This window comes from Mizuhopecten yessoensis, unplaced genomic scaffold (assembly GCF_002113885.1).
Source record: "Mizuhopecten yessoensis strain PY_sf001 unplaced genomic scaffold, ASM211388v2 scaffold716359, whole genome shotgun sequence".
In the NCBI taxonomy this organism is placed as follows: Eukaryota; Metazoa; Mollusca; class Bivalvia; order Pectinida; family Pectinidae; genus Mizuhopecten; species Mizuhopecten yessoensis.
In genome coordinates, this window is record NW_018480077.1 from 1,941,053 (window position 1) to 1,966,525 (window position 25,473).

Below are 25,473 nucleotides of genomic sequence, written 5' to 3' on the forward strand. Positions count from 1 at the left end.
ACTCTTTTGATAGAACTTTAAATATTTAAATCTAACCATTATGTGTGCACATACAGGTGTTGTGCCCAAGGGCCTATACCTCTGTTTGTTTTTTGTCTTACCTCTTATACATGTATTCAAACTATTTAGGAGAATTTCTTATCACGATTCAAGATCACGATAAGAACAATCAGATAATCTCCTTAAAAAACAAATGTCAAAAACCCTGAAAAACTGGCAGATACCTACATTGAAAAGGTTATAAATCACCAATCAGGTATAATGGTAAATTGGCTGGTCAGAAACTTAAGCCATTTAAATTCACAGTTAACAAACAGACTATGGACAATATACCACAGCATAACCTCAAGCTCACTTGCCCTTTTAACAGGTGAGCTAGATTCTATGCATTTAGAACAATAAATGATTACGGTATGGACCAGAGAGTGTGCATGGTTACAAGGATCTTGTTTGACCCCATCTAGAGAACCTGTATCCATGGTTACAACGACCCTGTATGTCAACATGTATCCCTTCCCTAAGAACCCGTACGATATTGTTTGGCCCCATTCTGAAGTCACCTGCATACATTAGACTACTGTGATTGATCCTGTCTGGCCAATGATAGGACATGTCCGGCCCATTCCTGAGGATATCATGCGACATGTATGCATTTCTATTGGACTGGTACCCAACAGAAACAGTTACCCTGTTTGACTGTTAACTCTATACATGGTTACATATACCCCACTAGGTCCTCCCTGTGAAATGATGTGGCTACTTACATCACTTTCAGTCACAACCTTGATGTCCTTCCCCGTTACAGAATTCCTCCGCCGTACTGCAAAATATAAAATTAAAAGGTTTTATAATACATCAGACCAATTTTAGCAAGAATTTGTCAAAATCTGCTGTAAGAGATCATTAATGAAATTAAGGATAGCCGGCACTAGATAATAATTAGTATAGGCCAAAAACTGATGTGCACTCTATATAAACTGCGAATGTAAACACAAACCAATGCAAAAGCATGTTACAAACAATATCAAATTATTTGTCTCTTCCTTCTTGCTACATGCGTGTAGACAATTGTGTTCTCCCTATGATTCCCGGACATCAAGATGTTAATGACAGGATTGTGGATCTTGTTGCCATTCAGTGGAAACATGTAATGACCTTTAAAGCTGGCCGAGTAAAATCATCAGCGATCACATGTATTCTGGTATATTTTGAAACAATATTCAAAGTCTGCTACTCCAAGGTCAATTCAAATTAACAGGTACTCATGTTGACAGAATTGATTTATGGCCATTTCTGTTATAATCAGTGAAAGTATTTGATTTTTAGTGTGTGAATTAAGGAAGGGGGAATTCGAAGGAGAAATAGTTCATGGAGGTGGTGGTGGGGAGGGAACATATACACAACTTATTTAGTCATGTACACCATCAAGATTCCATGGTATCTATCAATTATCAGCAAATCTGCTGGATATGAATATACAGATAAACTATTAACAGTCTTATACAGATATAGGAGGGATATTCCCTATCCAGCAGTTCCTTATCTTATCATTATAATCCATTTACAGTGATTTGTCTGCTGCCTTCCTCTACTATAAGCCAATAAACCAATTGTGTCGATGGAATAGATCCACACTTCTGATGTAATGGACGTCTATGCATACTAAATCGGGTGTTGGATCAGTCTCGTTCAAGCCATTGTGTTGATACACTTAGATTACTTGTACTAATATAATAAAATCTCCCCCCTAGTCATGTTGCACAAGACCTGTTCAACATGTAATCTTAGAACTACTTAGTTATAACTGACGTTGAGTCAGAAAGCCTCTTTCTCAGACGTTCGGTTTATGTCCGTGGGCAAGGCTTTAATTATTATAACTTCAATGAATCAAAGCGATAATTTCATATAAATATCTAGTCCATATTTCTAAATATTATAACGTGTGACCCAGATTATACAAAAAGCTTACGCATCTTCACCATAACATATAATCAGTAATATTCCAAGCTATCCATAAAGATAATGGATTTTTCATTATTTCATACTCAGATTACATGTCTCTTGATAATATAGTTATTGTACTAAGTTTTATTTTTTACACAAATATCATCGATAAAACTTGAATGAATTTGTACATGTTGGCTTTCAGGCATACTTATAGTATAGGTGCCTACCACCAGCTAACGCTCATCTCAACACTGCGGTTCAGTCGTCGCGACTGCCTCAGGTCATTTACATACCTGTTCACTCGACCGCTTAATCGTATCGGAGGATATTTTCTAATACACAATGGTAATGCGTTGGTCAGAAAGTTAGACGGATATATATTGTATACCCATTTGTATATCTAAACCTGGATACTATTAGTGTATATAGAGAACTGTACCGGCACAGAGCATAGACTGAGCGCAGTAAACACAGAGCCGACAGAGCCTACATTGTAAACAGACAGCAGAACGGCCATACAGTAAACAGAGAGATCAGAAAACCCAGGGGCAGACCCAGGAATTAATTTTTGGTGTTTGCCCAAAATTTTAAACTCAGAAAAAGACTCAAAAAACTAATAAATTATAATTGTCATGTTGGTTGTACATGTGAGTTTGCGGTATTATTCCAGGTTATTTTATAACATAGAGTATTTATATTTTATGATGGCCAAGCGGAGCGAGTGTTAACAAATTCTCTGAAACAATGGTAAAAAAGTAGGTTTTTGGTTAAAATGTTTATGTTTGTGTCATGCCTTTCATGTGCATGTAGTTTAGGCGAGCATTTTGGCAATTAAATATTGATTTATTTTGTCATAAATATGAATTATGATTTGACTGTGTCTTTTATTGTGAATTTGTATGCATGCATATGTACAAGGGCAACACCTGTTAAAAAGGATATATATATATACATGCCAGGCTTTTATGCTATCATTGGTTATTATATTCACCTGATAACTTGATGCTAAGGTAGATGCTTTATTGTCTTTGAAATTTTTGAAATTTACATTTTTTAACAGGTATAATAAAATCACTCCTGGTGATCATGTGTACATGAAACCACAGGTGAAAATACAGGTTTATCTATCATGAAATGGACTCTACTTTTGAAATAACAATTAACATATACATGTACATGTATACCTAATTCCAACAGATGGTTTTATCCTCTCTCAACGCACAGGGTGATGACCACACCGTGACATTAGAACAATACGATTAGGTAGACAGTCCGTTGAGCCTTCACCACTGACCTGTTTAGAGTATAAGTAGTGGACTCCTTGTTTGGGCAACTGCACCCTTAGACATATATAGATATTCAAACTGCTGCTTGCCATAGAAAATTATAGTTCACAAGATGGTTGACATTAGAAGAAAATCCCATATGAAAAAGAGGAAAATCTTCAAAAACTTAAGTCCAGATTATTTTTGGATACAGAAAAAAGAGTGTTGCCTGGGTAACTAGGGCAAACACCCCTGGGTCCGCCACTGAAACCTGTAATATATCATATTGCTCGACGGAACAATTTAGAGGAAAATTTTCCACATAAAAGGAAATAAACACCAACAAGATATATTTGACATGATTTAATTTTTGCAGTTTCACTGCATATATGGACTAAACTGACACCTCCAGCTGTGTGGAGAATTTGACATATATAGCAATGTCTCGTGGAATTGTCAAACCATGTGATCTATATCATTATAGTGTTAAAAAATCTGACATGACACTTTGCAGCTATTGCCAAGCCTGGTAGTGTCATGCATCAGCATCAGCTTGTGTGGCCAAATTGTCTGAGAGGACAGACGCAATATGTTGCAGGTGCTGGTTGTAATCTGACATATCTTACAGTGTCTCCAAATGATTCAGGGCAAATCCTTGTTAATCTCTGGTAACTTAATATTTTTGTGCAGAATGTGCATTTGACAGTCATTTAATAACAATCTGCCCTAATGTCACCGACGACCCTACAAACAGAAAGGTCAACTCATCTCCTCAAATAACATCTATATAGGTTTCAATTGTTCATCTGCTGACCATGTATCTTAAGTTATATCTTTATATAAACTGCTTAAGTGATAGAATTGTTCTGGTTTTTGTACCATTCACTTACATTAGGCAGTTACATTGTAGGCAAAGATATCTCAACAAAGCCTAGATGACCGTGAAGGAACAAGTGTCAAGAAACATGGCTGCCAGAGTGATGACAATGGGCATAACATGCATACATGTCTGTATGTGTGTTACAGGCAGAATACAAGATCCACTCAAACTTACACTGCAGAGGGATAGTACAGGAAGAGGAACCAACAACTGTTAGGCTACTACATCAGGATGTCTGGCACACCACCAGAACAAAAACCAGGAAAACTCTACTCCATTCCAGTAAACAATAAACATATACCTAGTGTACCACCTATAACATGTACTAAATGTCTCCCTGTTTCAACATGGTGTACCACCTATAACATGCACTAAATGTCTCCCTGTTTCAACATGGTGTACCACCTATAACATGCACTAAATGTCTCCCTGTTTCAACATGGTGTACCACCTATAACATGCACTAAATGTCTCCCTGTTTCAACATGGTGTACCACCTATAACATGCACTAAATGTCTCCCTGTTTCAACATGGTGTACCACCTATAACATGCACTAAATGTCTCCCTGTTTCAACATGGTGTACCACCTATAACATGCACTAAATGTCTCCCTGTTTCAACATGGTGTACCACCTATAACATGCACTAAATGTCTCCCTGTTTCAACATGGTGTACCACCTATAACATGCACTAAATGTCTCCCTGTTTCAACATGGTGTACCACCTATAACATGCACTAAATGTCTCCCTGTTTCAACATGGTGTACCACCTATAACATGCACTAAATGTCTCCCTGTTCCAACTCACACTTTCAGCAACACGCTTACTTCATGTCAATTAAAGTCGGTTAAAACTTGTAAGCATGAAAAAGATGAAATAAAACTTGATAATATGTCTAAAAAAAAAAAATGTTCATCAAATAAATATGCTAATGATTCTCTCTGTAAAAGTCACTGACTTTAACTGTACCACTTCGCCTATGAAGATCTCATGTCAAGGAATATTTTAATTGTTCTAGAACATAAGAAATATCAGATGATAATGACTTGTGACAGAATTTTTACAATTTTTCAAAACATTTTGAGCTCAATTGTGAAATAATTTCAGTTGTGTTGACAGTTTAAAAAGGAGCTTAACTTTGGCAAAAATTCAAACATGAATAATGAATTTAAATTGCAAGGACACCTGAAGGTTGTATGACACATGCATGTTTACTTTTGTAACCATTTCAAAGTTTATGATTTATGTTTTAAATATTCTTCTCTCATTATTATGTAAGGATATTCAAGGCAGGTATGTATATCCAACACTTCAGTTATACAGTCCTACTTGTAATGGATCAACAGTTTATCCTTATGTTAATGTATCCTCAATAACATTTAAGGTTTATGTATAGAAACCAGGTTTATGTCGACAAAAAAAACCAACACCAAGGTACGGGTAAAACAATATTGATTGATTAATCAATCAATATTGTTACATGCTGTAACAGACAAGCAACCCATTTGTACATCCCGCGGTAGGCCTGGTCAGTTGTACATATCCAGAATAGGGGCCTGACTCGAGGAAGTTGATTGGTCAGTCAACACAAAGGACCAGCTACTGATTGGTCAGGCTATACAAAGACCGCTTGACCAGTACCCTAGCATTGCAGCATCAGTAACCAGTGAGTCATATATCGTAATAGCTATGATATATATTAATCTATATGCATCATATTCCGTCTTTGCGTATTGCAGAGTTATCTTCTCTTGTGAGGAGGTATTGATTGTTACGTCATTTGTTTGTGAGTGTAACGTCATCAATTTTTGAGAAAACGACATAATTTTTTCACACAAACCAATGACGTAACAATCAATACCTGCTCACAAGAGAAGATAACTCTGCAATACGCAAAGACAGAATATTAATTTATATGCATCATATATATTAATCACTAAGTTAAATCTGTTATACATATACATTGATAATCCTGGATGGGGCCTTGGGGCCATTGACCCCTCAAAAGTGAAACTGACCCCTCCATGTTCCAAATTTCTATTTAATTTTACATAGAATGTCCCCTCTTAATTTTAATACAAATGTATTGACTAAAAATTGCTGAAAATAGCCCCATGCTTTCAAATACCAGGATTTTCCTTCCATTATACTGGCTACATGTACCATAACCATCAACATTGACACAAGGTTATGACCAACAATCCCTTAAAGACTGCCACCTTACAATAAGGTTGTTTTTATTGCAGTCATCATTCAATATTAAACACAATCAAAGTAAAAAAAATTTCATTTCTATTGAATACCGTTGAGATTTGAGATAGATTGAAATAAATAATTTATTGAATGGGAACAATTTCACATGTATGCACAACCTTCTGTATACTTAACACAATTACTGACTGGATATTATTACAGCGACTGATATTACAGCGACTGAAATATTCGGCCAGTTTATATACATGTACATACAGAGTGAACGTGGAGATGGATATCAACTTTTTCTAATATTTACGCATTCAAACCAAAAATGAACATACCGGTACTTGTTTATAATTATTTCTGAAGTTTTAATTATTTACAATAACTTTCATTGAAAGTCAATAGATCATATAATTTAAATTTACAAATCTGCAAAAGAGTTTCTGATTCGGTCAGGACCTGAAAGTCTGTATATATATATTTCATAGCAAATTACAGAAAATTCTACTAACACCATTACCATAAGCAGTACAACTGTACATGTACATGTGTTGTTTACAGTACATATAATACCCAGGTATTCACAGGTAACGCTTCACTTGTATGCCGGGTATATACATGTAGGTGTAGTAATACCGTATAAATGTGCTAAACCAAGGTACGATGACATCATACCTTCTTCCTGTCTAATATACAGGACACAAATACTGTCACACAATATAATCCCCACAGTTCGGCACAAGCAAACACTGTAGATCAAACTCCTAGCTTTTATATATCTATATATACCTATCTTTACATTTATTAGATCCGTTCAGCTGAACTTAATCGATTCAAAAATCAGAATACCTGTGACTGTATGACACATGATGCATTATACCACTGGAAATAATTAAATCCCACCGCCCACACCAACGGTTCTAAAACCACACAACTCCGATTTTATTACGCATGGCATAGTTATTACTTCTGTATCTCTAACTCACACCCAGTATTCACCAGATAGTCTAAACACTACCTGAGCTAATCATTATGAAATACACATGGATCAAATATTTTAAAAGTTCTTTTTTTTTTTACTGTAACAATAACAGTGATATTCCCACCTGATAAGAACCCTCTATTCAAGAATTTCTATGTTGCATAAAAATACCCTGCTACAGTATATATATGTATGTCCCTGTCATTGTATTATTGTCTATGTGCATGTGGTTTACAGTAAACAACTTTATGTAAAGCGTTTAAAGGCCTATCCCATAGTTCAACAGTTAAACTGCATAATTGGATCCTGGTTCATAATCAAATGGTGACATATGATCTCCCTTATAATTATAAAAGTAAGAGAAAAAATAATCTCATAAACTCAGGTGAAACAAAATAGAAATAAATATACTGTGTGTACAGCTATTATAAAACGTGTTGATTTTTATTGCAGAGTCGATCTTGACTTATTTTCCAATTATTTTGAAGTAAACGGCAGACTGAAATGTTTATTTTTTAACAAATGTTGTGAAATGTATCTTCTGAATGACTGGAGTGACACTTTCACACACAACTGTACTATAATTACGCAGTCAGATATAATAAGGTACACCACTCACGAATTTAGTTCATTTTTATCTTTTTTTTATAAAACCTGGGTGCGTATCCTAGGTACAACCAAAGGTCAACTCTAGATACACACTGAAAAGTCAATAAACAGTGTCGTCAAATAGAATCAGGATAATAGCTGATATTTTCTCACCATACAGTAATTTACCACGGTAATTAACCCTAGGTTTGAAATCCTTATAAATAAGAACTTCCGGTATTTATCATTGCAAAACCAGTTTAAGAAATTAAAAGCCATAAATTTCTTTGCATGAATATTTGGGTGCAGAGCTAGTTAGTACAAATGCCAGAGTGTATGAGTTACCTTGCTTTTACTCTAAAGTAGTACAGGTGTATAGGTGTATAGGTGTCCCTATGATTCAAGGCCATAGGTTTACATGGCTATCAATTTCAATTTCAATAAATGTCAAAAATATGTGAATGTATAAAAAAATAATGTGCTCAATAATCTCATCAGTGATGTTCAAATGCAGCAAACTAGAATCACATCCACAGATCAACGCAATCATGCTCACCATGAGTTTTCATGGAAGCAGAACTTTACATAGTTTCAAAAAGATCAAAAATTGATGGGGTATTTGATAGAAAACATGCAAACACTTGTCCAATTATTGCAGATCTAGATGCAGTTAACTGTTTTGATTTATGCACTGTGTGCTTTAATTTGCAACCCCCAGAAAATTCTATTGTTAGTGGCCTTATAATACCACTATAGCTATTTGATAGCCTCATCAAAACTTTATAATGTCTTACCTCTGTTTAAAACCTGATTTACTTCTAATAAACAAGAGACCTACTATGATCTTTCATTTCTTAATCAACTCTAAGACATCCTTCTCTGAACCACAGCACGATGTCTCCCATTGTCACTCCCACTAAATTATATCAGGATATTTTCTCATGGCCACTCCCTGACCAATTGTATGAGAATATCTTCTCGCGGCCACTCCAAAACAACTTGTAAGACTCCCAAACGACCTATATGGGAGACAACTAATCGCACTGAACAAACATAGTGTAGAGTACTAGTTGGTATCTATAATTATGTAACCTGCACACACCTTGTCAGAGTTTAAGTTAATTATATATATTTGTACCTGTAATGCTATCCCCTATGTCACTGTGTCTTTTTTATTTAATCTGTAAATAATGTCTTTTACAAAAAATAAACAGACTTTAAGTGTTCGGTCATATTTTGGGTAGATAGTGTTTACATTACGTAGTAAAGGGCTGTGATGTTAGTTTAACATTTTCCAAACTGAAATCAAGTTTCATTCATAAATTTAATTGGGTTTATTTACTGTGCAATGCAGTTTCACTGTTTGCGTGTAGCAGGTAGCTGCCCGACAGGATATCTGTCATGACAGCTCTTGTGTGTACTTCAGTCCTCCTGATGGCTGTATACATTTATGTACATGGTACATACAGTATGATCAAACTTATACTAGCTCACTCGCCTTTCACCACGCAGATTGCGGTTGGTTCCCCGATTGGATGTAACAAAGTCGTATGGGACTATAGGGTATGGGATACCTGCCCGATCAATTGGGTTTTCTCCAGGTAATCTGGTTTCTTCCCTCATTAAAACCCCTGCACACAAATAAAGTCGGAAAGACTGATTTTATAATTACTGTAAAATATGTAAAGATATGTATTTATAGTTTGTGTACAAAACCTTTTAGTATTAAAACTGTTTCTGATAATTTTAGCTTCTTTCAAATGAAAAAAGAAAATATTTACAAACCAAAATCAATAGAAATGCCTAGCAGGTGAATAGATTACATAGTGCACTCTGAATATAGCAATTCAGCTGATTATTTTTTCACAAATAACATTCTTCACTTTGTTGTCCTCACAAAAGAACAGGCTTTGTGAAATCTCTCGACACAATTATTGTTATTAAGTTATATAAATCTTCAATTAGTTATACCAATAGGAACTCGGGCTACAAAATGAACATTGGAAGGTTAACGTCTTGTTAGTCAAGCATGACGGAGCAAAAATTCACGAAAGTTTTGGTTGAAAATCCAATAACAAAATATTAAATTTAATACCAAAATCAAACAACCTTATCTCTGTTATTTGTAATATTTTTTTCACGTGCATTCCTCCTTCACCATAAAATCTGGCACAAGTAACCAGTATTCTCAATATAAACATATCAACCACAGAACGTAGATTTATATCTACAAAATAAATCCCCTAATAATTGCCTGAGTCAATAGGGTGGGTTTCTGATCTAACGAGAAAAGTCTGTAAGCAAAGATATTTGAAGAATGTCTACCCTTTTAAATATAAACATGATAGGTAAAATCGTGGTTCAGGGGGTATAATATACACCCAGTAAATATTGAATGGCTTCCAAAATTTAACTGTAAATTACACTCGTATACGTACTGTATCCATTACTCTGTTGAAAGTTAACGCTTCATTGAACTTAAGTCATGTGATCCGTAATGTTGGTTATTTTGCCAATTAGCAAAGTAAATACATCAAAGTTTCGCCACTCTGTATATATACACACCCCCTGTACATAGTGTACAACAATATTTATATACTGCAATCATTTATATTCGTACAGCGGTCTGAAGTATTTTAATAATTACAACATATATATGTGTATGTGTATAGCTAGACCCATCCAAAGTGACCCTGAATGAATGATTCTTTACAATGTGACCTTGAAGTATTGATTCTTTACAACGTGACCTAGAAGTATTGATTCTTTACAACGTGAACTAGAAGTATTGATTCTCTACAATGTGACCTAGAAGTATTGATTCTTTACAACGTGACCTTGAAGTATTGATTCTTTACAACGTGACCTAGAAGTATTGATTCTCTACAACGTGACCCAGAAGTATTGATTCTCTACAACGTGACCTAGAAGTATTGATTCTCTACAAAGTGACCTAGAAGTATTGATTCTTTACAATGTGACCTAGAAGTATTAATTCTCTACAACGTGACCTAGATTCTTTTACAATGTGACCTAGAAGTATTGATTCTCTACACCGTGACCCAGAAGTATTGATTCTCTACGACGTGACCTAGAAGTATTGATTCTCTACAAAGTGACCTAGAAGTATTGATTCTTTACAATGTGGCCTAGAAGTATTAATTCTCTACAACGTGACCTAGATTCTTTTACAATGTGACCTAGAAGTATTGATTGTCTACAACGTGACCTAGAAGTATTGATTCTCTACAATGTGACCTAGAAGTATTGATTCTTTACAACGTGACCTTGAAGTATTGATTCTTTTACAACGTGACCTAGAAGTATTGATTCTTTACAATGTGACAAAGAAGTATTGATTCTTTACAATGTGACCTAGAAGTATTAATTCTCTACAACGTGACCTAGATTCTTTTACAATGTGACCTAGAAGTATTGATTCTTTACAATGTGAGAAAGAAGTATTGATTCTTTACACCGTGACCTAGAAGTATGATTCTTTACATTGTGACCTAGAAGAATTGATTCTGTACAACGTGACCTAGAAGGATTGTTTCTTTACAATGTGAGAAAGAAGTATTGATTCTTACCAATGTGACCTAGAATTAATACTTCTAGGTCCCATTGTAAAGAATCAATATTTCTAGGTCACGTTGTACAGAATCAATTCTTCTAGGTCACAATTTAAAGAAGCAATGCTTCTTTGTCACATTGTGAAGAATCAATACTTCCAGGTCACATTGTAAAGAAGTATTGATTCTTTACAACGTGACCTAGAAGTATTGTTTCTTTACAATGTGACGAAGAAGTATTAATTCTCTACAACGTGACCTAGATTCTTTTACAATGTGACCTAGAAGTATTGATTCTTTACATTGTGACCTAGAAGTATTGATTCTTTACATTGTGACCTAGAAGTATTGATTCTTTACAATGTGACAAAGAAGTATTGATTCTTTACAATGTGACGAAGAAGTATTAATTCTCTACAACATGACCTAGAAGTATATATTGATTCTTTTACAACGTGACCTAGAAGTATTGATTCTTTTACAACTTGACCTAGAAGTATTGATTCTTTAAAACATGACCTTAAATTATTGATTCTCTACAAAGTGACCTAGAAGTATTGATTCTTTACAACGTGACCTAGAAGTATTGATTCTCTAAAATGTGACCTAAAATTATTGATTCTCTAAAACCTGACTTAAAATTATTGATTTACAGAGTAGGTAGCTATGGTCTTATGATAAAAGTTACATATCGTGAAATATACAAACCATATTACCTGAATGTCGTACTTTACTGACATGTTCACATTTATTTCCATCTAAACAATCAAATATATTCAACATCTATATACCAGGTACACTTTTCTTAAAGTACGTCATATGCAAGAACGTGTCCATTACTATTACGGCAGAGAAAACCTCACTATACAGATATATATTTTTGGAGGTTAATGGGACTAGGAAGATCAATATAACAGGGTACCAGGAGTAAACATTACACAGTATATGTATACAAATACTAAATAAAGGTGTAATTCTTCAAAACAATGGTGACCAGTTCTAACCCAGAGGTGTATATAATAGGTGTATATATATATGGGTTAAAATGAGGAGTATGTATATATCCCTATACCTCTTCAGACATTTTTGTGCAAGAGTAGATGGGCATCATGGTGAATGATAAGTTTTTTTCAGCGAAAATTTTGTTAGTTTTCGTGACCTTGCTATCATAGTTTTTCTATCCAACATTTTCATGGTGACCTCCAGTGTCACTGTGGGGTGTCTCTGTGGCGGTTTAATCAGCCAGAAACTGTCACCTGTCAATATTCCAGGTGACAAGGGGATAATTGCACCAATCAGTTACAGGTAATTATATACCAGGTAAACGTCCCCCCACCATCAGCCGGGCTGATAAATCCTCCGGTAAGCCCTCCGGCCTTAACAACACTGGTATTTCACAGTAAAAGTTTCACCAGAAATCGTGACGGATCCAACACATACGTGTACAATGTATCTGGTTCCTGTATAGCAGTTACAGTCCAAAGCCAGTCAAATATGCAATATTTATGAGATCTTGTATTGCATTTCAAATTCATAACTGATTTCAAAACATTAACCAATTGTTCTTCGATGTAACTAGTGCTAAAATGTATGGTTCCCAAAATGCAAAGGGCAATATATACAGTTAATTGTGAACAAACCTATACAGGTGAAAAAATAAATACCAATTTACAAGTGTACTTACTGACTGCAAGCAGAACACACATTAGTCATCCAAGATATGTAAACATCAGTTACATGCTTTTTCGGGTGCATAAGGGTGCAAATTTTGCCAAGTGTGATGTCTACAGTTGAGGTATAGCGCTATGTACTAACTGTCAGAGGGTACATCGGGGGTTTTGGGAAACGGGCCATGACATGAAATTAAAATCTTTTTGGAAAATTTGGATAAACATTGTAATAAATCTGAATACAGGAAATTAGACTGTCTACCTTTTATTTAAGCCGACCTTTATGTCAACATGATTATTCTGTCCTCCCTGCATCTTCCACATTTTAGAACTCAATCATAATGAATTTGTTTATTCTCTCCTTTGGGAATTTTGAAGGGGCAAATTAGAAAATATTACATACTTTTATTATTGAGAATGGGTCCTTTATAAACAAATCTAAAATATATCACACACTTTTTTTTCTTTGGGAATGGGTCCTTTAAATAGATCTAAAAAGTGCCTTGATGACTCCCTGACTTCATGCTATCAAGCACAAATAACATCTATGCAAAGTTGTCTTTGTTAAGATTCAGTAGGTCTATAGCACATAGAACCGAATCTGTATTTGGACCACTTGAAATAAAATATCCATTATTAATTAATGTTCGATACCTTTGATGTATGTAGTAATGTACATAAGTGTAAACAGTTACCAGAGGAAATCAATGAAATTACTTAATGTGTCTCCATTTCCACTGAGATCCATCTAGTTCTTTGATGTACAATACATACAGATACACTGCTATCATTCATCCGGTGGTGAGATTATCAACATTTACCTGAAATATTGATCAGGTATATGTATCCAGGATTTGATAATGGGAATATATAGTTTAATTACCAAATCCCTTTAAATTATTAAAGCCATCATATTAATCAATGAAATGTGATTTTTTTTTTCATGAGATTGAGAAAAACATTTTGAAAAAAAAAATTGGGCCAACTTTAGGATTAACTCATTCACCCCTAAAATTTCATAATTAACTTATCCAACCTTGAATTGGAAGAGTTAAAATGTGTGTTCAGGGGTGAATGAGCTAAGACAGTGTCCCACCACTTTTCTACGGGCCTTAAAAGCTATATTCCTGTTAACTTTATGTTACTTCCTCTATCTATATTCATACAAAGACAATCATAGGTTTAACAGGCCTTTTTAGGGAGTTAAAACAATGGGAAAATTTTCCTGCAGAAGGTATTAGGTAACTTTAAAAATATCATGGCCTGAGTATCTCAGTGGTCTAGCTCCATGGTTTATTATAATCAGGAAGTCCTGGGATCGAATCCTTGTAGTGAAGGAAATTATGATAAATGGGTAAGCAACTCCAGGTTAGGAAAAATGCCAAACAAGTTGGAACTCTTCTTTGTCGGAGACACAACAAAGTGCTTGGGCACCCTGCCTTAAAAGGTGCTCCTAGCTTGTGCAACACAACTGATGGTTATAAATTAGGTTGTGAACCCATACCTTTACAGTAACACAGTTTACAGATTTGAAATACATTACACCAGTTATATTTGTTGAGAGTTTTAGTAATTGGCATCAAAGTGGTACCATGCAATTAAACCTCCAACAACATACCAATAGCCAAGTCTAGTGAATGAAGCTCGAGTTAAGTGAATCTATTCTGGGACACGACCGACTCCCACAGAAGATGTATTAACAGTTAGGAAAGCTATTGATTTAGTTAAGGACAACAGCCTGTACTCGCACTCAGGATTTGGAGAAAACGGGTTGTTTTTTCCATACAGACGTACTTATGTACCATCGAAGGTTGTGTCCTGGTCCTAACTGAGCATGTGACTTGGCTATTAGCATTGTTGGGTCTGCTTTGATAAATGACAAGGACTACATGCAAGTGCAAGTAGCTACACTGTTTAGAAATGTCAGAATTAATCAATATATTTCACTTAACACTGGAGTCTTCATTTGATTTTGTATCAGTGGCAGTTTTGTATGGAATTAAATATATCTTCATGTTTGAATTCCGATGCAGTAGATCAATTTCAAATATATTCTGGAAGATATGTTGTTTGAATGAAGCAATTTTGAAACTATCAATATAATATAGCAGGGCTAAAAACAACCTGATTAAAACCAGATCTTTAATTTGTCTCCGATACTGTACGTTCCAGTCAGTTCCTTTGGAATTAAAGATATGGTTTTAATCAGATTGCACAGACTAAGGAAATTTCCAGATGGACTATATATTGCTAGTGGTTCTAAAAAAGAACTAGCCCAATTGACAAGTCAAAATTTGATATTACTTATCATGTTAATAACATTTGGTTTGTAGATTTTGCAGATGCACTAGTAAAATTTGAAATTACTAGCTCCACTGACTGGTGGTTTTAAAATTTATTTCTAGTCCTGTATATGTATAAATGGTTAAAGAATAATTTAAGGGCACAAAGTACAATATACATCATTATATGCCATGTTAAGTTTTTGCAAAATACAAATTTTCAATATAAAGAACATTGAGAACAGCTCTATGCTGACAAAGAACTTTTTTATAAAAATAAAAAAATTACAAGCATCTGTAGCATAATACGAAGTAACCTAGAATCAGAAGGACTACTAAGTGATAATAAGCATTTAAATAAGATATAAATATAACTGAAGCCATTACTTTTTCTAAATTTTCTAAATACTCACTGTTACATTTATTTGGCCAAGTGATCATGACAACCTAGGCCTGAACCAATTATAATTCCAATTCAGTAGAACTAAATCTGAAAGTCCAAATTGTTCTAACAGTAACACAGATTGAATACAGCTAAGCCTAGCATACCATTTTGTACCTACACTTGTATATTTATCAGATATATCAATACAAGTATAACAGAACTGTGTCCATATTTTGTCCTTTCCCATGTAATCTCACTTAAAGTACTTATAAACACACTTAGGATGAAGAGCCCCTATTATATATAGCTACTTCACTTAAAATGAAGAGTGTCCCTATCTTAGACCACCAGCATCAGTAGGGTGGTTACTGATGGTAATAGCTCAGCTATATTCACAAACATAACTGTCAGGATTTCATGTAATCAATAGTTATGCATAAAATAACCATTAACAAAGTGTTTTTCACAAGCTGTAAAATATACACTAACATAGTGGTATTACAAGCTGTCTGTTATCCACTAACATTGTGGTATTACAAGCTGTATTTTATACAGTAACATAAGGTATTACACGCTATATGTTATACACTAACAAAGTGGGATTACACCCTGTAAAATTTACACTAACATAGGGGTATTACAAGCTGTATGTTATGCACTAACATAGTGGTATAACATACAGCTTGTTATTCCACTATGTTAGTGTATAACAAACAGCTTGTAATACCACTATGATAGTGTAAATTCTACAGAGTGGAATACCACTTTGTTAGTGTATATTTTTCAGCTTGTAATACCACTATGTTATTGTATATTTTACAGCTTGTAATCCCACTTTTTTAGTGTATAACATACAGCTTTTAATGCCCCTATGTTAATGTAAATTTTTACAGCTTGTAATACCACGTTTTTAATGTATAACATACAGCTTGTAATGCCACAATGTTAGTGTATATGTTACAGGGTGTAATACCACTTTGTTAGTGTATAAAATACAGCTTGTAATACCACTTTTTTAAGGTATAACATACAGCTTGTAATTCCACAATGTTAGTGTATATTTTACGGCTTGTTATACCACTATGTTAGTTTATATTTTACAGCTTGTAATAACACTATGTTAGTGTATATTTTACAGCTTGTGAAAAACACTTTGTTGATGGTTATTTTATGCATAACTATTGATTACATGAAATCCTGACAGTTATGTTTGTGAATATAGCTGAGCTATTACGTGTAATACCACTTTGTTAGTGTATAACAACCTGTAAAATATACACTAACATTGTGGTATTAAAAGCTGTATGTTATACACTAAAATAGTGGTATTACAAGCTGTAAAATAAACACTAACATAGTGGTATTACCAGCTGTATGTTATACACTAACAAAGTGGGATTACACCCTGTAAAATTTACACTAACATAGTGGTATTATAAGCTGTAAAATATACACTAACGTAGTGGTATTACAAGCTGTATATTATACACTAACATTGTGGTATTACAAGATGTATGTTATACATTAAAAAAGAGGCATAACATACAGCTTGTTATACCACTTTGTTAGTGTATAAAATACAGCTTGTAATACCACAAGGTTAGTGTATAACATACAGCTTTTTATACCACTATGTTAGTGTATAACAAACAGCTTGGAATACCACTATGTTAGTGTATATTTTACACTAACATAGTGGTATTACAAGCCGTATGTTATACACTACAATGTGACAAAGAAGTATTGATTCTTTACAACGTGACCTAGAAGTATTGATTCTCTACAACGTGACCTAGAAGTATTGATTCTCTACAACGTGACCTAGAAGTATTGATTCTCTACAACGTGACCTAGAAGTATTGATTCTTTACAATGTGACCTAGAATTAATACTTCTAGGTCACATTGTAGAGAATCAATTATGTTAGTGTATAACATACACTAACATTGTGGCATTACAAGCTGTATGTTATAAACTAACATAGTGGTATTACAAGCTGAAAAATATACACTAACAAAGTGGTATTCCACTCTGTAGAATTTACACTATCATAGTGGTATTACAAGCTGTTTGTTATACACTAACATTGTGGTATTAAAAGCTGTATGTTATACACTAACAAAGGGGTATTACAACCTGTAAAATAAACACTAACATAGTGGTATTACAAGCTGTATGTTATACACTAACAAAGTGGTATTACAACCTGTAAAATATACACTAACATTGTGGCATTACAAGCTGTATGTTATACACTAACATAGTGGTATAACAAGCTGTATGTTATACACTAAAAAAGGGGTATTACAAGCTGTAAAATATACACTAACAAAGTGGTATTACAACCTGTAAAATATACACTAACATAGTGGTATTACAAGCTGTAAAATATACACTAACAAAGTGGTATTACAATGCAAGCTGTATGTTATACACTAACAAAGTGGTATTACAAGCTGTATGTTATACACTAACAAAGTGGTATTACAACCTGTAAAATATACACTAACATAGTGGTATTACAAGCTGTATGTTATATATACAAGCACGTATGAAAGTGCAGTGGTATAAATGGTTATAAATATAAAAAAAAAATATTGATGAATCAAGAACATGACCTGTGTATTAACATAAGAAAACCTTCCTTGTTTTGTTACAGAACAGAACAATACTAAAACCTAGAAAAAGCCTTATGCATATCAATGTCTATTGTATACTTAAGCTTGAATCTTACTAAAACTAGAAAATGTCTGTAAGACATAAATGCCCCCACTCATGGATAGGATAGGACGGGACGGGACAGACATGGGCAACACTATTGCCCCCCCCCCCCCCATTTTATGACGGGGGCATAAAAACTTATAGTATTATGTACTATATTTTTCGTTTCACTGCATGAATCAGTTTCAAGCAAGAACTGCGTCCATAGCACTTCAGAATCAAGTGTAAATTAAACCACAGGTGGGGATGACAATTTATATTCATTTGGTCTTTCAAGCGAATAATCTGGTGAAAAACTAGGCAAAACAAATCTCTGTATAGAAAAAAAAAGTATGCAATCTTTATTGTTAAAGAATCAATGTATTGTGTAATCAGAAAAAAATAATAAATCTACAAGTAGAACCTTCCCCGTCTTGTAACAGGTAGATTTTCAATTGATGTCAATTTAATTCACAATATACACGATATATATATGTGTACAAATATATGCAGCTACTAAAAACAAAGTATCCTTATTTTATATTTTATTACTCCCTTAATTAAAAGATGCCGTCTCTTTCTGTATCAATTATTATGCAAATTGCACAGGATGAATCTGATTCAAGCACGGACTGCATGCACTAACAATCCATAGCACTTTCAGGTGTAAAATCACAGGTCAGGATGACACCTAAAACAGCTCGTCAAAAATCCATGTGGTCTTTCAAGCGAATCAACTGTATTTCAGCGTGTGAACAACAATTGACAACATCTCATTACTCCGTCCTTTGCTTGGGAGAGGTGGAATATTCACTGCCCTCAGGTTTTCGCCAGTAACAATTGTCCCGATACCGGGGTACCCTTATTGTTGACACTGGACTTCTCAAACTGTAAATCAGGAGGACTTACGTTACCTCAATCAATGGGGTGTTACCAGTTACTTATATATATATATATACCAGCACCCCATTGTGTAGGAAGGTAACAAGGTGTTTGTGACTTTGTAAGGTCAAATGTAAGGCTGATATTAGAAAATTCCCTTCAAGATACACAATGTCGGAACAGGTAGATCGTACCCAATGGTAAAGGAATATATTTGGGAGGTAGAAATGTAACTCGACTCTTCCACTGATTTCACACATCTATAACAAATAAACATGTATCTCTTGTCCCATCCACATCTGGTAATAATGATCATGACCTGACAGTCGATTTTTTTCAAACTTTATGTGGGAAGATTTTCCACTAGATCTGGGGTTATCCCTTAAATAAATTCTAACCATAATATAAAATCTACATGGTACAGTACTAACAGACTTTTCACCTCACTAGTAATATCTTTGGTACACCTGCAGTGTAGTGTACCTTGCACGCGAACATTTTTAACTGGAAATGCTGAAAAAATATATTGACTTATATTATTTGCATTAAAATTCATACTCAAATCCGATACCCGGAATGCTCTAATAATTGATCTCCATAATTGAAACCTTAAAAAATACATTTATATTCAATTAAATGTTTAATATCTTTCCTTTACATAGTTTATTTGTGCTCTGTTGTGATAAAACCGAACCCACTGGTATATCCAAACCTCCAGACCAGTGGGTTCTGTGAAACACAGAAACTTGTTATCATAGGTCTTTGGTCTGCATAATTTGAACTTAAACATCTAAATGTGACCTTGATCAAATGATTTGGTTTGGTTTGGTTTAGTACTGTTTAACATCCTATCAACAGCTATGGTCATTTAAGTATGGCCTCCCCTGTGTACAAGATGCATGCCTGTAGTGTATGCGTGTGTTTTGGGAGGCTATGTGATCATGATATGTTCATGTTCGTGTTTAACCCTTTCACCCCTATGTAACTTTAGTAGACTCTACCATGCATTGAAATGGAGGGGTCCATTATTGTCTACAGTGGTGAAAGGGTTAATTGTGTCTCCTTGTGATAGCGCGGAACTGATGCTGACCTTATAGTGCTACCTCACTGAATCATACTGCCGAAGACACCCAGCAGTACACCCACACAAGGTCACATTATATACTGACAACGGGCGAACCAGTCGTCCCACTCCTAAATTACTGAGCGTTAAGCAGGAGTAGAAACTACCATTTTTACAGACTCTGGTATGTCTCGACCAGGGAACAGAACCCAAAGCCTTCCTCACAAGGGCGAACGCTCAACTAAAGGCCAAAAGTTTGGCATTGTCAAGGGAGCCATTAGGAAGAAGAAAGTTGTTTAAAAAGAAGAGAAAAGATAAGATCCCAAATTGAGTCACCTCTTACAATCATTGAATGGGGGGCAGCAGGTACAATTCTTACGCCCTTCCTGTAGGGACATTGATGAGATGAACCCTAACGCAACATTACACTTTATAATTAATGATACACCTTGTACATAAAGGTCTCACAAATGGATTTTGAATTAGCACAATCACGTTACAAATGATTTTTCATCATATCAACATTACAGTTCAAACATGTATGACGATGGTAACAAAACAGTATTGATTGTTACGTATACTGGAATACATGTAATGACACCGTAAACAAACTTACACTTGTATACATTTTATAGCTAGAATAAAGATTCCCACAGTAGGTTGGTACAGGTACACTGTATATATATACAATAAAGTTTAATACAACGTACGACAATGAACTGTATTCCAACATTTCATTTTTAGTTCAGCGTTCCTTATAATAATCCTCCAACTTCTTTTAATACCTCAAATAGGATTAGTACACCTCTATATTTAAACAGCCAGCGTATTTTAAGTACTGACAAAAATGTTCAGACCTTAAAGTTTTCCTGAATGCAGTTTATATAAGAACTTATTAATTTCCTGTTAGGATATTTCACTCTGGAAAAATTCATGAACTCAAAAGCAAGAGATTATAAATGGTTAAAAATTAATTATTTTTTTTATTTTCAAAACCAATAAATCAAACTGTGACATGTTAAATGAATTCAGTTTACAACAAGCATGAGCAGGAAATAGGTTAAGGCCTAAACAAAGTTGAGGCATTTCCCTTTAGGGTAGGTATGTAGGCAAAACTTTTTAATTCAAATAATAATACTCTTAAAAAGTTTTATAATATCCCTGTATCACAATATAGTATACACGTTACCACAATACAGTAAAGTAGCTAGTATACATTGTACCACAATACAGTATACAATGTATGAAAAAACAGTATATGATTCTATATAATACAATGTACCGCAATACAGTATATATACAATGTACCAAAATACAGTATATATATATACTAGGTATGTATCACAATACAGTAAATACAATGTACCACAATACAGTATATACAAAGTACCACAATACAGTAAATACAATGTACCACAATACAGTAAATACAATGTACCACAATACAGTAAACTAGCATACAATGTACCACAATACAGTATATATATATACTAGGTATGTACCACGATACCGCTAAATACAAAGTACCACAATACAGTAAATACAATGTACCACAATACAGTAAACTAGCATACAATGTGCCACAATACAGTATATATATATACTAGGTATGTACCACGATACCGCTAAATACAAAGTACCACAATACAGTAAATACAATGTACCACAATACACAGTAAATACAATGTACCACAATACAGTAAATACAATGTATCAGTTATTCACAATACAGTATATACAATGTACCACAATACAGCACAATATAAATTGTTTGACTTAATAAATACCATGTGCAAATGTTCCAAAGATTTTTTTGAAATATATACTGAACATAGCCATGCATGCACACAGTGAATTAAAATACTATATTTGGTATTGTTATTTAGAATTATTGTTGTTGAAAAACTTGAATTTGCAGATACAGGTATATATATATATATGTTAATTTTGACATTCTGTTGGACTCATTTCATCTTCACATAAAATTGCAAACTTGGCTTATAGATATACTATGTGTTCAGTTGTATCGCTTCTTATGAAAACAAATTACTTATCGATTATTTTTTTCAGATTTGATCATCAGCAATGGCAATGTGCCTGTTCCGATAGCATTCCAATTACTATTGATTCCCAGTGACTGGCATTTCACAAAATCCACCTGCGTGACTGTCAACAAAAGCTTACTGTACCCCCAGTTATACTGATGTGCCGTAAATGTCCTAACTATGTACATATTGACAAGTGGCACTTGAAGCCCAGAAACCTTGTGAAGGACCTTAGCTTCTTATGTGTCACCATCAGGTCATGCATTGTATACCAGTACCCATTTCTTATATTAAACCAACTCCTCATAGTTTTAGTGTCTTCTATAAAGCCCAGTATCTATACACATTAATCTATAGTGTGAAATACAGTAGGTATGATCATGAGCATGTGAATTTGTACCAACTCCAAATAAACTTCTGCATAATCAATAGAGTGAATTTTACCATTTTCCCAGTTCTAGTAGTATGTGATAGGGTGGGGGTAACAGCTAGCCTTTGATATATGACAACATTACAAACTGTGATCTAGGAGAGGCCAGAGGATCAGTATCACAACATCAGAACCCAGAGTCGTGTACAGGGGATATGCAATTCCCATGGCTAGTAAATTATATATCTGAGTGATATTTAAGTGAATATTTTCAATATTTAGTATGAAATTAAGATTGGGTTAGTCTAGTAGAATTTTTCAAAATCTGTCAGCAGATTTGTAGTCTATATAACATATGTATATATATATCTGTACTCTATGCAAAACAGATTAAATACAGATTAATTAATTATAAACTGTCAATATAATGAACAGGAATAGAATTTTAATGTCAAGACGCACACTAGTAATTGAATTTTAGGCATAAATATTTCAAACTGTCAAAATTACCTTTGAAATGAATAGATCTTCCTTAAATCGTTTAATTACGGAAGCTAATTACTATAGACAGCTGCAAAACAATTAGTTCAGTGAGAGTCACGTAAACAATCATGTAAATAAACAACGCTGGCCGTTACCTTCTAGCCAGGACATTACACAAAATGTGCAATTTCAATGTTAGACGATGATTATCAAATCATTTTTAAGAAGACCTCATGTAAGATTGTGAAAAAATTAAAGCTGACAGTAGGTAAATTATGAAAAATACTTTGAGGTGGGATGCTTGGTAGCACAGCAGAATACTGTGTATCGTGACTAGGCCAGGTGATTTAGGGAGACCAGGTAGTATACATTTATAAAGTGTGCAGGGGGTCTTAATGTGGCAAGTAAACGGAATACCTGAGAAACCCCATATGTTCCTGCATGTGACCCCTATACCTTTTCATATCCAATCGGGGAATTAAACTATGGTCGTCTTGGTGAAAGGCGAGCATGCTATCGTGCCACCCAACCATCCTTTGATCGCAGGTAGCTCAATAGGTAAAAACTTCCATCTATAGTTTGGAGGTTCTGGGTTTGAATCCTTGTCTGTGCCACTTTATGTGTAGTAGTGGGCTGTCATGCACTTAAAATGGCAGAATATACCCGGACTTGGGTTGTCAAAAGTGTTGTCTTGGTGTGAAGACTTGGGGTGAAAACCGAGGGAAGTGTGTAGTAGTATAGGTCAGGGCCAGGTGACTGCCAGTGATCAGATACTACAGATAGCTCAACTGTACTAGTTACAGTATCTTCATCTTTCTACAGTTCATTAGTCGGGTTTGGCATCCTGGTATGGCCTTTTACTACTGCACGAGTACTGAGGTTATGGTAAATATTTTACAGTTGTTACAGGATTATTATATCACAAGTTCATAATATGTTATTTAATTATTTCATCATTGATCAACAGACTGATCTATGACACTAAAACAAGTACAAAATTTATAAATATTTATATCTTAAATACAACAAAATGTCATAAAACAGCAATCAAAATAATAATGTTAAACATATACATATTGCAATATAAAAATAATTTTAACACCAAAACTAGTTTACTTATAATACAATATAAATGGCCTAGTAGGCTATGCACTTTATAAATAGCTTGTGAAATTATGAGCGAAGCTATGCCTCCAGTATAGGATTGACTAAATCATCAACAGTAAAACTGTGGTCAACAAAACCGGAATCCCGTTGCTACAAAAACATTCATTCAAAGGTTGGATATTAGGTAATGTCACCTAACGTAGGTAATACGCGTGACAATAGGACATACCATGAGACAGGTAATTACCGTTATGTCCCAGATATATAAACTACGCCAGGTGACCCCTGTCTCACACAAAACACAAGGGGGGCAGGTACTCTAGTCGACATTTGTATTGGAAATTATAATAAATTATACACCAGAAATATAAGGCATACTTACAAGGCGGACCTTTCCCCGATCCGAGACTTATATCACATTCCGCGACTTCTATTAGAATTTCACCACCGGGTCGTATACGAATGGCCCGAGCTCCATGCTTGTAAAATTCCCGGTATTTTGAACGATCCGATGTTGTTTGGAAGAATTGGGCACATTGGTGACACACAGCCCATGCCTGATCCTCATTTATAGGATTGTTAAAAACTGTCAGTATATCCTTTAGTGACAGAAGTTCCTGTTTAGAGCTGCTAGATCCTTTGGGACTCGTCTGCGCCATGGTTTCGGATAGGACATGGCTCTAGCTTGTCTTACCAACTGAGTGTCAAAAAATGCTTCGCACTGTAGAGGTATTAACAAGGGGCATAACTCTGTACTAACAATGTTCTGGTTGATTGAGCCTGTATACAATACACGAAGGTAGGCGTAGAATAATCGTATCGTGACGTCTTACATGTAAACGATTTCATGAAGACAAAATCAGGCATAAAAGCTAGATATATACGGGTAAATATTCTATTATTAAAGTAATGGGATATGTTAAGATTATTTTTTGTTGTAAATATTTAAACGAACGTTAAGTAGATCTAACTAACTTAAAGATACTTCAAGTCTTTATTAATAAGAATTAGATCTACCTTATTTTTATCCTTTTTTTTATTGTCTAAAT

The 25,473-nt window shown here is 34.4% G+C and overlaps 1 protein-coding gene across 4 annotated transcripts in view; it reads right to left on the bottom strand.

Moving 5' to 3' along the window:
- LOC110443818 (protein spire homolog 1-like) overlaps nucleotides 1-25,152 on the bottom strand; it is an 81,920-nt gene extending 56,768 nt beyond the window's left edge. For all 4 annotated transcript variants that reach the window (XM_021488242.1, XM_021488243.1, XM_021488241.1 and 1 more), the window contains exons 1-2: nucleotides 24,807-25,152; nucleotides 765-820 (exon numbers count right to left, since the gene is read on the bottom strand). In XM_021488242.1, coding sequence (XP_021343917.1) covers nucleotides 765-820; nucleotides 24,807-25,083 — 333 coding nt within the window. In that variant the 5' untranslated portion in view covers nucleotides 25,084-25,152. The remainder of the gene's footprint in view (nucleotides 1-764; nucleotides 821-24,806) is intronic.
- Nucleotides 25,153-25,473: the final 321 nt, after the last annotated feature.